This window comes from Urocitellus parryii, chromosome 10, assembly GCF_045843805.1.
Source record: "Urocitellus parryii isolate mUroPar1 chromosome 10, mUroPar1.hap1, whole genome shotgun sequence".
NCBI lineage: Eukaryota > Metazoa > Chordata > Mammalia > Rodentia > Sciuridae > Urocitellus > Urocitellus parryii.
The window spans coordinates 126,762,132-126,774,566 of NC_135540.1; the positions used below are offsets into that span (position 1 = coordinate 126,762,132).

At 50.0% G+C, this 12,435-nt stretch overlaps 1 protein-coding gene across 3 annotated transcripts in view; it reads left to right on the forward strand.

The window, feature by feature from the left end:
* The first annotated feature begins 1,188 nt into the window (after window positions 1–1,188).
* The window catches only part of Ccdc149 (coiled-coil domain containing 149), a 91,558-nt gene continuing 80,311 nt past the window's right edge, over window positions 1,189–12,435 (forward strand). For 2 of the 3 annotated variants that reach the window (XM_026403777.2, XM_026403760.2), the window contains exon 1: window positions 1,189–1,323. In XM_026403777.2, the coding sequence (XP_026259562.2) occupies window positions 1,264–1,323 (60 nt within the window). In that variant the 5' untranslated portion in view covers window positions 1,189–1,263. The remainder of the gene's footprint in view (window positions 1,324–12,435) is intronic. The other variant, XM_026403769.2, reaches the window with a different exon arrangement.

Below are 12,435 nucleotides of genomic sequence, written 5' to 3' on the forward strand. Positions count from 1 at the left end.
GCCAAAGTTAAAGACAATGGCAGGGACAAGGCAGGGGAATTGTTGGTGCCATTTTGCAAATACTCTTTTATGCCAACCAAACAAGGCCAAGAATAGAGTTCAGTATTTTCAAATCCAATTGTGATACTTTGTTTTCAGGTTTCCCAGAGGAAGGGAAGTCCTAGCTGAGCCTCTGCTTCCCCACTTCTCAGGCCTTTGTTTTCTGATAAATGGGGCTAATGTCCATTTCACAGTGTTCACAGGATCCACAGCAGACAGAAAAATTAGAAGTAAATGTTGGCTGTGATGCTTCCACACTGTGCAATGGGCTCCCAGCTTCTCAGCTTACCTGCTGGTCTACACCGGTGGTGTTTCAGGGAGGGTGATCTGTGAGGGGCTCAGGTGGCAGGGCACGGGGCTGGGATTAACACCCACTCATTGTGAGGTTTGCCTTTCCTCTGAAATTCTTTCCATCTTCTCTCTTAGGAGAAAAATCTCAGTTTGACGCCATTTAACAGTGCCTTTAACACCTCTCTTGACTCATGCCAAGAACCACACTCAAACCTTTTGGCCCTATTTAGAACTTAATGTTTTATTTCCAACTTTTAATTTGCTTTCTATTTATTCATTTCTATTTATGACAGTTTTCTAAAAAAAAAAAAAGAAAAGAAAAGAAAGAAAGAAAAAGAAACTATCATCAAAACTGGGGATGTAGCTCCGTGGTGAAGTACTTAGCCTAGCATGGGGGAGGTTTTGGGTTCTATCCAGGTACTGCAAAAAAAAAAAAGAAGCAAAAAGCAAAAGTTAGTAGCTTTAAAACAGTGTGTTAGTATATGATGCCACGTGGCTCATTCATTCATGCGTTTAAGGGACGCTTGTGGAGCACCTACTGTGTGTCAGGACGGTCCCAAACCTTCCCCGGAAAGCCCCCGCCGGGTGGAGCTGACATTCTGGCGGTGCGGTCGTGACGGTGGTCAGGGATGGCGGGATCTGGGGACTGGCTTCTCACGGGGACGCAGACCTGTCGGCCGAGCCCCCTGCGGGCGCGGGCCGGGGTCGGGCTGCGGCGGCGGCCGGCCGGGCGCGGCGCCTCCTCCCCTTCCTCCCGCGGAGGCTGACGTGGAGGCAACAGCGCGGGCGGCCGCAGGAGGCGGCGGCGCGGCGGCTCGGAGGCGCCGGGGCCTCTCGGGGCCGCGCGGGGCCCGGGCGGCGGCGGCGGCGGCGGCTGCGCGGCAGGAGGAGGAGGAGGAGGAGGAGGAAGGCGTCCATGAAGCCGGCCCGCGCATGGAGGAGGCCATGAGCGGCGACCGCACCGAGAGCGACTGGCAGGGGCTGGTGAGCGAGGTGAGGCCGCGGCGCCGGCCGGGCGGGGTGGGCCGCCGAGCAGCCTCCGGCCCAGGCCCGCGCCCCGCGAGGCCGAGCCGGGCCAGGACGCGCGGGGCGAGCGCACACGGTGGCCCCGGCGCGCGGCCCCGAGCGACCTGCCAGGTGCGCAGTTCCTCCAGGACTTTGGGGTCTACGCGGACGCCACTGCTTTCCGCGCCATCGGGTGCCAGCCTTTGGGGAGGGGCCTCCCCCCAGGCAGGGTTTGGCCGTGGATTGGAGAGAGCAGCCCTGGGATGCGGGAGAAGCAGCCAAGCCCCACCTGCCTGCCTGGTCACCACTGTTTTGGAGGCAAGCGATTGGACGCCTGGTGCAAGGGTGGTCCCAGGGGGAGATCTGGGTCCTGGGGTCACACCTGGGCCAGGTGGGATTCCTTGCAGCCATGGTTTGGGTAAGGGAGTTCCAGGTCCCAGCTGCTGTTCATTCATCACGTTTTTCGATTCAACCAACACATGTTTCTGTGGCCTACTATGTGCAAGCTGGTGGAGCCATTTACCAAAAAAGTGAGACCGGTGCAGAAGTGATTGGTTTGTGCAAACAGAACATCAGGCCTCCTAAACGTAAACATACCTCTGGGACCTGCTTTCAGGTCGTGCTGTTTCCTCTTCAGTCTACCCTGAGGACTTACTGGCTTCTCCAGGTAAGAGGGGTGCTCATGTCTCCCTCTCCTGGGTAAGCTGCCAGGTTTCACCCTTTGTGCTGGCAGTTCTGGGTGTCACCTAGCTACCTAATGTCCAGTGTGTGCAGAGCAATTCTTTCTTGAAGAGGAATGAGATATTATAGCTTCTGCCCTGGTTTAGTTTGTTTAGTATCAGTCTAAAAGCCAGAGCTCTCCTAACCCATGGTATTATGCAGTATTGCAACCCATCTCTAGCTCCTTCAACTGACAAAGGACAAATCCTCTGGGGAGCTTATCTCTGGGCCCACTTACAACCTAGTTAGGGAGGCTTTAGGTGATTCTCCATAGAAGTCTAGCAGGTAGGCACCAATATGCAGCAGAATATTCACTACTCCAACAAACGCCTATCAAATAAATGCTTATTAGGAGTCGATTACATTGCAAGATACTTAGAAGTCAGTGGACAGCAAGACAGATAACCCTCCTGCCCTTGAAGAACTCCTGGGGCTCAGTGATGTAGTGAGGGAGGAATGTCACACCACAAACAATAAGAACATACTAAAGCATGAGATGCAGTCAAGTGCTAAATTGTGGGAGATGTCCCTTGAGCATGCCTCTCAGTGGTGAGCTTACTGCCACTTTGCACTGACCGTGTTGTCCCGTGTGCGCAGTCCCCTCACTGGGCCCTGTGTTTTAGATGGCTTCTTATTTCTAGTGCCATCACACCCAACTCCATACACAGCAGGTGATCAATAAATGCTTGTCGAATAAGTCAGTGGATCCTAAATGGGTCTCTTGGTCTCCCAGCTGAGTTTCTCTAGAGGAACACCTTCTTGCCTTCTACAGACAGTCATTAAAGACCTCGCATATGGTGAGCACCCAACCAGGTGCCATGTGATAGGAGAAAATGAATCCAACCTGCTTCCCGCCTTAGTCGTAACCGATGGCTATTTCTTGAAGGCATCCTTCATGGTAAGCATTGTATAGGAAGGAGCTCAGCATTCCCTAGTAATCTGAGCTTCCGTCTCACAATGAGGCAGGCGTGAGTTATCTCTTACCCAGGTTAAGAGAACCTTAGCTCAGGCAGGTTGGGACTTGCTTAAAGTCTCACAGCTGGTAAGTGGAAGAGGCAGGATTGGAACCCAGGTCTGTCTGACTCCAGAACCTGCTTGGAATCGCTGGACCCTGCTCTGTATTTTAGTCATTGGTACATCTGTCTATATCTCCCATAAGGTGGCAGGTTCCCTAAGGTAGGGGACCAAGTCTTATTCATCTTTGAATCCTCAGCATCTGGATCAGTTTTCTTTGAATACCGTGTTCAGATCACCCACCTCAGCATCATGTTTAGTGCCTGGGAAAAATGCAAGGTTCCATAGACATGTGCAAGTCCTAACTCCCACTATCTGTGCAGGTGACTTTATTTGGAAACAGGGTCTTTGCAAATACAATCTTGTTAACAATCTTACAATGAGATCATCTTGGATTTAGCTGGGCCCTAAATATTACAGGCTGAGTAAAGAGGGAGGTGTGAGACACTGAGACACAGGGAGAAGCCTATGGGAAGAGAGACTCAGAGGAGAACCTGTGTGGGCAGAGACAGACTGAAATGCAGCATCGACAGGCTCAGGAATCCACTGCACATTCACCAGAGGCCAGAAGAGGCATGAGCAGACTCCCTGAGAGCCTCCAGAGAAGCCAGCCCTGCTGATACCGATTTTGGACTTCTGGACTCCAGAACTATGGGAGAATAAACTTGTGTTGTTTTAAGCCCCCAGTCTGCAGTCATTGTTGACAGCAGTCACAGGAAATGAAGTCATACTGTTAGAAAGTGCCTGGGATAACTCTAGTCTGTCTGTCTACAAGCTCAACTGCTCAGGAGAACGCCCTGCCCATCACTGGGGCCAGGTCTGTGGGTGTGGCCTGGGTCTGGTACTCAGGCAAGTAGGAGTCAAGGAAGAGTGTGGCCAGTGGCTGGTGGTGTTACAAAATGATCTGGGGACCCAGAGGAAGAATTGGAGAAAACATGGAGGCACCTATGTCCTGAGCCAAATGGACTTTTGGGCCAGCTCAAATCTATTTTTGCAGAAATCCCTATTTCTACCTCCTGCCTGGAACCTCACTCCCTCATCCTTCCTGCCCCATACTCTCTTTCAATCAGTTTGCTTCCACAGCTCGCCTCTAGGAAGCAGTTTTCATTTAAAATGATCCTACAGGGATCAGCTTTATTTTCACATTTTTCGTATAACAAGCTGAAATTACAGCCTTCTCTCAGGCCCCGAAGTAAACTCGGCCATGCATGTGGACGAGGCCCGGCTGGTGTTCTCTTCTGGAAATTAAATGTCTAGGGAGGGGCAGATGCTCTTCTCACCACCTGAGGTGAGCTTTCCAAATTGGAGAGATCTCAAATGCAGCTATGCAATCAATAACTTCATATTTCCACGATAAAAATCCTAGTCACCTGTAAGCCTCCCACCCTGTGATGGACAATGCCTAAATTAATTTTACTCTTTGAATTTTGGTTAGTTAATTAGAGAGCAATCGATCTCCTTTTCCTGAGCATGCTAGGTGCAATTGTCATAGGGTCTTTGTAAGACAGCTGACCCTAGGGTGGCCCTAAGTAAAGCCCCTGTCTTTGGCAGAGAGGGGTGGAGCAGGCGTAGAGTTCAGTACTGTGGTCAGATAAGAATAAGACCCAAGCCGAGTACCGTGGCTCACAGCTGTATCCAAGCAACAGGAGGCTGAGGCAGGAGGATCACAAGTTCAAAGCCAACCTCAGCAACATAGCAAGGCCTTAAGCAACTTAGCAAGACCGTGTCTCTAAATAAAACAAAAAAGGACTGGGGATGTGGCTCAGTGGTTAAGCGCCCCCGAGGGCATCCCTAGTTAAAAAACAAAACAAACAAACAAACAAAAACTCCTGAAAACCCAGAGTTATTTCTCAATCATTGGCTTAGACTCTGAAGAAATTAAGAGGCCTGGGGACACCTCTTGACTCTGCCTCTTCCTTGGTTCAAATGATCAAAAATCCAAGCCAAAGTGGGTAATTTCAGAAAGAATTTATTGGCCGATGCTGTGGATTGTGCCCCCTCCCTCAACTATGTTCAAGCCCCCTCCACTCCTGAGACGATGATCCTATTAGAGATAGATTCTTAACAGCTGTACTGGAGTTAGGACGAGGTCCTACTGGGTGAGTGCTAATGCACTGACCAGTGTCCTTATAAGAATAAGAAGAGGGGAATTTGGACACTGAGATGCAGAAGGAAGACCATGAGAAGATACACAGGGAGGGAGGATGGCCGTGTGACCACAGCGGCAGAGGTTGGAGTTAATGGCTGCCAGTCAAGGAAAGCCAAAGATCACCAGCAACCTCCAGAAGCTAGAAAGAGACCGGATGGATCCCCACCTAGAGCTACGTTGGGGAATGTGACTCTGCTGACACATTGATTTTGGACTTCTAACATCTAGGCGTATGACAGAATTAATTTATATTGTTTCAAGTCACCCAGTTTATGGTAATTTGTTATGGCTGCCCTAAGAAACTAATAGAGCTAAAACAGCTAGCACATAATTCCATGATGGAGCACGACAGGATCCAGCATTCAAATGGATAGTTTCCTCCATTTTGGGGTCTCCTTCCTGGCTTTAGTCTCAGCCTCCCATCATCTCAAGTTCAAGTCCAGAGGGAAGATGAGACTCTGTCTAGCAGATCCCATAAAACTCCAGGATACTCCTTTCAAAATCCCTTAGAGGATTCGCCTCTCTTGCAAGAAATCGCTCAGGAGCGTAGTGATCTGACCATCGTGGGCCTGGAGATGGGCATGAGCCTGCCCAGGCTCCATGGGCTACCAGTGGGGGGATGGGACAGCCGCCCAAATAAAACCGAAGGGTGATTTTCCCAGAAGAAGGGGATGTTGGGGAAAATCACTGCCCCATGCAGTGCTCTGAGCTCATTTTCCTCATTTTTAATTGGAATAATAGAAGAACCCACCTCCTGGTGCCAGGATTGTGAGGTCAGATGAAGTCATGCTTGTCCTCGCTTAGCCCGCGCCTGGCAGGTGACGTTGGTCCTGGGCGTGAGCCCTCCGACTCGCACGCTGGTGAACATGGAATGAAAACCTCTTTATTTTGACATTAAACCTTCATCTGGATTGCAAGTTCTCATCGCAAGAGTGGTGGGAATGTTCTGGACTGGAGACCCACCTCTGCCGTGTTTCAGCTCCAGGGCGGGTGTGTGGGGGTCCTGAGCGGGACTCGGGGCTGGGGACGCGCATCCAGCCTGGGCTATTTCCATTCGGCCGTGTTTTCCTTGCTTGAGTCCCGTGTTTTGTTTTGGTCACTCTAGGTCACCATTGTGTCCTCCCTTGCCCCCCTCTGGCCCTTTGGCAGTCAATCCCAAGTCCATGTCACTTCGGGTGAATGAAGAACAAATTGATGTGCTGCCCCTCATGGCCCTGAGGGGAACTTGGCTCTTTTTTCATTTTGTTCTGCTGCCCTTGACTTGCTCCAGGGCTGATATTCTGCTGTCCTCCGGAGCTGTGGGGAAGGCTGGGAGACGGTGCAGTTTTCTGCTTGGGTGCGTCCCATGCCAGGTGGGGTCCCGGGGATGGGGATTGTTTTTCACCTCCTAAGGGGGAGGGATGGATGTTAGAGCAGAGTCTGAGGTGCCTACCCCCAAAGCAGAGTGGCTTAGATATGTCCACGTTGCTGTCTCTTCCACGTGGTGGCGTGGTGCTCTGGGAGGAGGGCAGCTCTGTTCTGTGTCTCATCTCAGAGCTCTGGTTCTTTCATGTCACTTCCCATCATGCTCAGGGTGTGGTCCTCATCTGAGTGGCTGAACTTGGGTGCCCACCACCTTTGGGTCTCAGCACAGGGATAGAGGGGTGGCAAGGGGAGTCCAAGGCCAGGGCTTTTCTTTAATAGGGATGACAGGAGGGTTGTGCCTGTCACCTCTGCTCACATCCCATTGGTCTGAGCACAGTCACATGGCCAGCTGTGGCAGAGGCGAGAAAATGTGACCTTTAGCTGGGCGCACCCAGCTTCTGTCTGGGAGAGGTCTTACTAAAAAGTCACAAGAGCATACAGGACACAGAAAACACACTGCATCAAAGAAAGAAAAGCTTGAATCGGACTTTATTGAAATTAAAAGTTACTTGTCTTTGAAAGTCTCTGTTAAAAAAAGACAAGTCACATATTGGGAGGAAGTATCCAGAATATATAAAGAGCTCTCACAATTCAGTAATAAGAAAAAAGACAACTTAATATGTAAAATGGGCAAAAGGTAAGTAGACACTGCACTGAAGAAGAGGTGCAGAGAGTAAATAAGCCCAGGGGCAGATGCTGGATTTCCGCAGGCATCAGGGAAGTGTAAATTGAAACCGGAACACACCTCTTGGGTGGAAAACAAGCAAGGAGGGAGGGAGAGCAGCTGAAGTCTCCTACGCTGCTAGAGGGAACAGTGGATAGTAGTCACTTTCCAAAACAGATTTACATTCTCTCTCTGTCTGGTACTGGGAATTGAACCCAGGGGCACTTAACCACTGAGCCACATCCCCAGCCCTTTTTAAATATTTTATTTAGAGACAGGATCTTACTCATTTGCTTAGTGTCTTGCTAAGTTGCTGAGGCTGGCTTTGAACTGGTGATGCTCCTGCCTCAGCCTCCTGAGCTGCTGGATTCCAGGGGTGCACTGCTGCGCCCACTTCAGTTTGACAGTTTCTTATAAAATCAAATGTACACTCACCGAAACAACCCAGTAGTCCTACTCGCTGGCAGGATTGGAGAGGAATGAAGACACGTGGCCACACAAAACCCTGGATATTGGGAAACAGCCCCAGCTTCCCTCACTCGGTGTGTGGACAAACTGGTAATGGGTGTAAGAGCTCTGCTCAGGGTCAGGATGGAGCAGCCTGCACAGCCGTGCAAGAAAGGGATGAGCCGTAAAGACATGGGTGGGTGGAAGAGGCCAGAGTCAATCACACCTCCGGTGTGACTCCATTTATATGAATTTTTTTCTCAAGCCAGGAGAGTTTATTCCCTTCTGTCCTCCAAACAACCTCCATACCACCCAGTAACTTCATTTTGAGGGATACAGAGTAGAGGATTCATGCATAATTGATTGTTTTCATGTTTGTGAAGAGTGGCTGTTTTGTATTGATTGGTGTCTGTCATACGTCTTCTTAAAACCTCCTTTATTAAGGTATAGTTAATACATAAGAACTTCACACATTCAACACATAATTTCATGATTTGAACATATGCATATTCAGTAATTCTTGAGAAGTCAAATTGAAAAGGCAGAAACCGCAGCCTAGGTGCGGCGGGCGGGTGGGGGGTGAGGCCTTGGCTGTAGAGGGACGTGAGAGCCTCCCACAGTGAGGGACACGCCATGTGTTGCTTTTGGTGATTGTATACGTTTGTTAAAAGTCAAAGGACTATACACCTAAAAGGACTCAGTGTTTCTCTATTAATTGTACCTCAATAAGCCTGATATTTTTTTTTCCTTTGATACTAGGAATGGGACCAGGGGTGCTTCACCACTGAGCTACATCCCTAGTCCTTTTTATTTTTCATTCTGAAACAGGTTTTTGGTCAATTGTCAAGGGTCTCCCTGAATTGCTGAGGCTGGCCTCAAACTTGGGATTCTCCTTCCTCAGCCTCCCAAGTTGCTGGGGTTACAAGCAGGCCCGCTGCACCTGGCAAGAAGCCTGATTGTTTTGGACATAGGGGAGATGGCTATCCAAGACAGAAAGCCAGTGCTACACAGAACGTTATCCTTCCCTCTCCAATTCCCCAGCTCAACAGCTTTCCAACAGCTTAGCCATGCTCCTTGTACTCCTTACCCCTCCCACCCCAGACCTGTGGGGCCAGGCTTGGCTTCCTTCTTAGAGACTAGTAACCAAGTCCTCTTTGCCCTCTGACTCTTCTCTTTCCTGAACTTGGGATATCTTTTCCAGTATTTTTGGGGGGTCATGATGGAGGGGGCACAGAGGAGACTCTTTTATGCCCTTACACCTTAATGACTTTCAAAACTAACGGGGCGGTCACTCTGTTAGTTGTGCTCTGCATAACTACCCCTTCTGTGGAACAGGAAGACAGAATGTCTGGTTCTTAGAGCAAGGCCTGCACTGGGAGAAATAGGGCAGGGGGACAGGAGATGGAGGTGAGGTGGGAAGATGGGCTACAGTCCTTTAACATATTCATTTCCATTAGCTGCGATTATTATTGATTGAAAATACCCCGTACCTCAATAGTAACAACAGATCTCAGATATGGGAGTGTGCGCATATACATTTGGTGACTAAGCGTTGTGGAAAACTTCTTAGAAGTGGATCTTGAAATTGTAAGGCCAGATTTGTGGGACCCCCAATAGACCTCCAGGAGCCGAATCCGATGCAGTCACACAAGAGTCTTTATTGCAAGCTCGAGCCTGGACTTACAACCATTTCCGACACAGCAGTACCAGGGAGTGAGTCCCGGTTCTTTGTTAAGTGAGATTTTATAGGTTTGGGGGGGATACTCTATGCGTCACAACATCACACAGCAAATCATTCTGTACTGCAGGAAAATCAAACAACAACTCTTAACATTGACTAGCACATTCACTGGTGGGAACAAGTTGGGTAGGGGTGATTGGTTAGTACAAGAGGGGGATTCCTTTGAACTGATTGGTTTAGGCCATGAGGGGTGTATGTGCTGAACACATGGTTTCCCAATGTGTTATCAACCATCATAAACTACTGGAGGTCATCTGGTATCCCAGGTGTTTTCCTTGTCTCATGCTGATTGGTGGTTGCTAGGGGGTTGCTATGGGTCCTCACCTAGCCTGACTGAGTCAGGGACACCTGGCGCCCCAGACCTCTCCTATTATTTGCAGACAAACAACTCAGCAGGGTGGCTATGTGCCTAGGAAGGCTCTGTGTGTTTTTCCAAGGACAAGGGTCACGCCCCCTTCCTTAGGACAGGCTTTGAGGTAGAAGCTGCAGTTAGTTATTTATTTTCAAAAATGGAGTCACATCAGTTTCTCAAAATGAGTCTCTTGCCTTTGGCTAAAGAGGGTAAGGGAGATCATGACTGGAAGTGGGCATGAGCCCCGAGCTGGTGGTTGGTCTTTGAGAGAACATTCTAGATGAGGGCAGGAATGACGGTGTTCATGTAGTAGAAATCAAGGTGGGATAGCCAGGATGGGCCAGGTGGTGAGTGAGTTCAAAAGCCAGACAGCAGGGTGTCCTGAGGAGCAGAGAGGAGCTTCCTAGGCTAGCAGGCAGGTTGAAGCAAGCCCTTGGGATGGACCTGTTTCCACTGGGCTCAGTTGTCTTGGAGCTTCTACTTTCTGCAGGACACTGAGCCAGGCAGTGGGATATAAAAACAAGTTTGGTGATTGCCAAGAATTAGGGAAAGGCAGGCTAGGAGGAGCTATACCAGTCTTGGCGCTTTTCTGCCACCATCAAAATTCTCAATGAGCCTTACTGTGCCCGAGTCATGCCATGTATGCTGTGATTGTCCATGTCACCCTTAACTTGCTTGTTTCCACACTGGACCCAAAAGATCTCGAACTCCCTGGGAGTAGAGACCATGTGCTATTAATCTGTAACCTCAGCACTACCTTGTCTGTGCTAGGTACTCAATAAATGTAGGTTATGTGAATTTGTGGGAATCAGAGTGAAGAGATAAGGGGGCTCTGTACCAGGGGGCATAGAGGAAAAGAGGAGAATGGGGGAGACATCTTAAAGGAAGACCCCTTCAGGATTCCTAGGCAGCTGGACTGAGTGAGTCCAAGGTGGCCCTGGATGGGTCGCTGGAGAGTGGCGGTCCTCGAGATGGCAAGAGTTTGGAAATCAGTGAGTCTGGCGAGACAGGACTCACGCTGTTAGAACGTTGCCTTATTCTGAGTTTCCTGGGATCGCTTGAACTCTTGCAAGGCGAGCTTGGTGCTTGCTGGGAGCACTTTTGATGAGCAGCTATCTTCCTAGTGGCAGGCTAATTTCAGAGTAAGTTTATGAAAATTAACACGCAAAGGCGGGGAGTGAGCACAACCACTATTTTTAACTAATGGGATTCATGTTCTCTCCTGGGCAGGGAAATTCACATATGTGCTTCTAAATTTGACAATTTCTACTCTTCTTATGTGAAAAAAATTAATTTAGTGAGTTTCACATTGAATAAAATACATGGGCTGAAGCTGAGGAGAGGACTGTGGTTCGTCTGTGAATGAAAATGACCAGAGTGAATGACGCGTGTTACTCAGTGCCTGGTTTTCCACCAATAAAACCAGACTGGGACGTGGGGTGCTTCATGACAAGAGAGATTTGCTTTGTGGAGAGTATGTTTTATTGCAACAAACATGCTAGTTTTGCCCAGGGAATGAGACCTTCTGTAAGCCAGCCTGTGCTCTGTACAACTTGTCAGGTAAGCCACCTTGAAACACAGAAACAAAACATTTTCACAGGTTCTCTTACTCAGAAACCTCAGTGGCTTCCCAGGACCCTGTTGACCCGTGTCTGCCTTCTGTCTCTTCGTGCCCTCCTGCATTAGCTGCTTCGGCCACCCTGGTCCTTCATGCATTCTGGCCTCCATCTTCTTCTCACACCCCGATACCCTCCCCCGAGGCGAGTCTCCCCCTTCTTCCCTGACCACAGCCCTCTCCGGCCTTCCTGCCATCTGTCTGTGACCACCAAGCTCGAGGCCAGCTCTTTATCTTGTAGCTTTCCTTAAAGCCCTACCTGGTTAGCCCTCACCTGCGGCCTGAGGAAGGAAGGCGTCTTTTCTGAGTGTGGATCTTACCTCCTGCGCACGTTAGCTCCGAGGGGAAGGGACTGGAACTGCCTGTGGAGGGACAGGAGACAGGATTTCTGGAATGACGGAGCTTCATGCTGCGGCTCAAGAGGAGCAGGACCTGAGGCAGGGCGTGGATTCAGCATCCCACAGCAGCCTCCTCCGGCCCATTTGCAGTCTCTACCTCGATTCCACATCCTCATTTGCGGAGGGTGACTCCAGGATGTGCCTGTCCTCCCGTAGCTTGATTAGGGCCAGGCACAAAGGTAGGGGGCAGTGAGGATGGATCCGCCATTGTTGGTCCAGGTGGCTGGTTGCTGTGAAGGGCAACCTAGGTAACACGGGTGGGGCAGAGTGGGTCTCAGGGGAGGGTCGGCCTTCAGTGGGCCAGAGGCATTGAGCACCCTGGGTGTGGAGCCTTCTGCAGCACAGTTGGCCTGGAGGCCTCTGCAGTCACGGGTGATAGAGGAAGGGCATCAGACCATATCCCCAGGACAGGTATTGTAACAGGGCTCTGCAAGGTGAGGGGAGGTGGACTTAGATTGGGGGATTGAGGAGGGTTCTGAATGGATGTGGCACTGGGTCCAGGAAGTTTGGGCTTGATTTCAGCAAGTGGAGATTTAGAGGAGAAAATAGAAATAGGCAGGAGGCAAAACACAGGACTTACTGGGGGACTTTCAGAT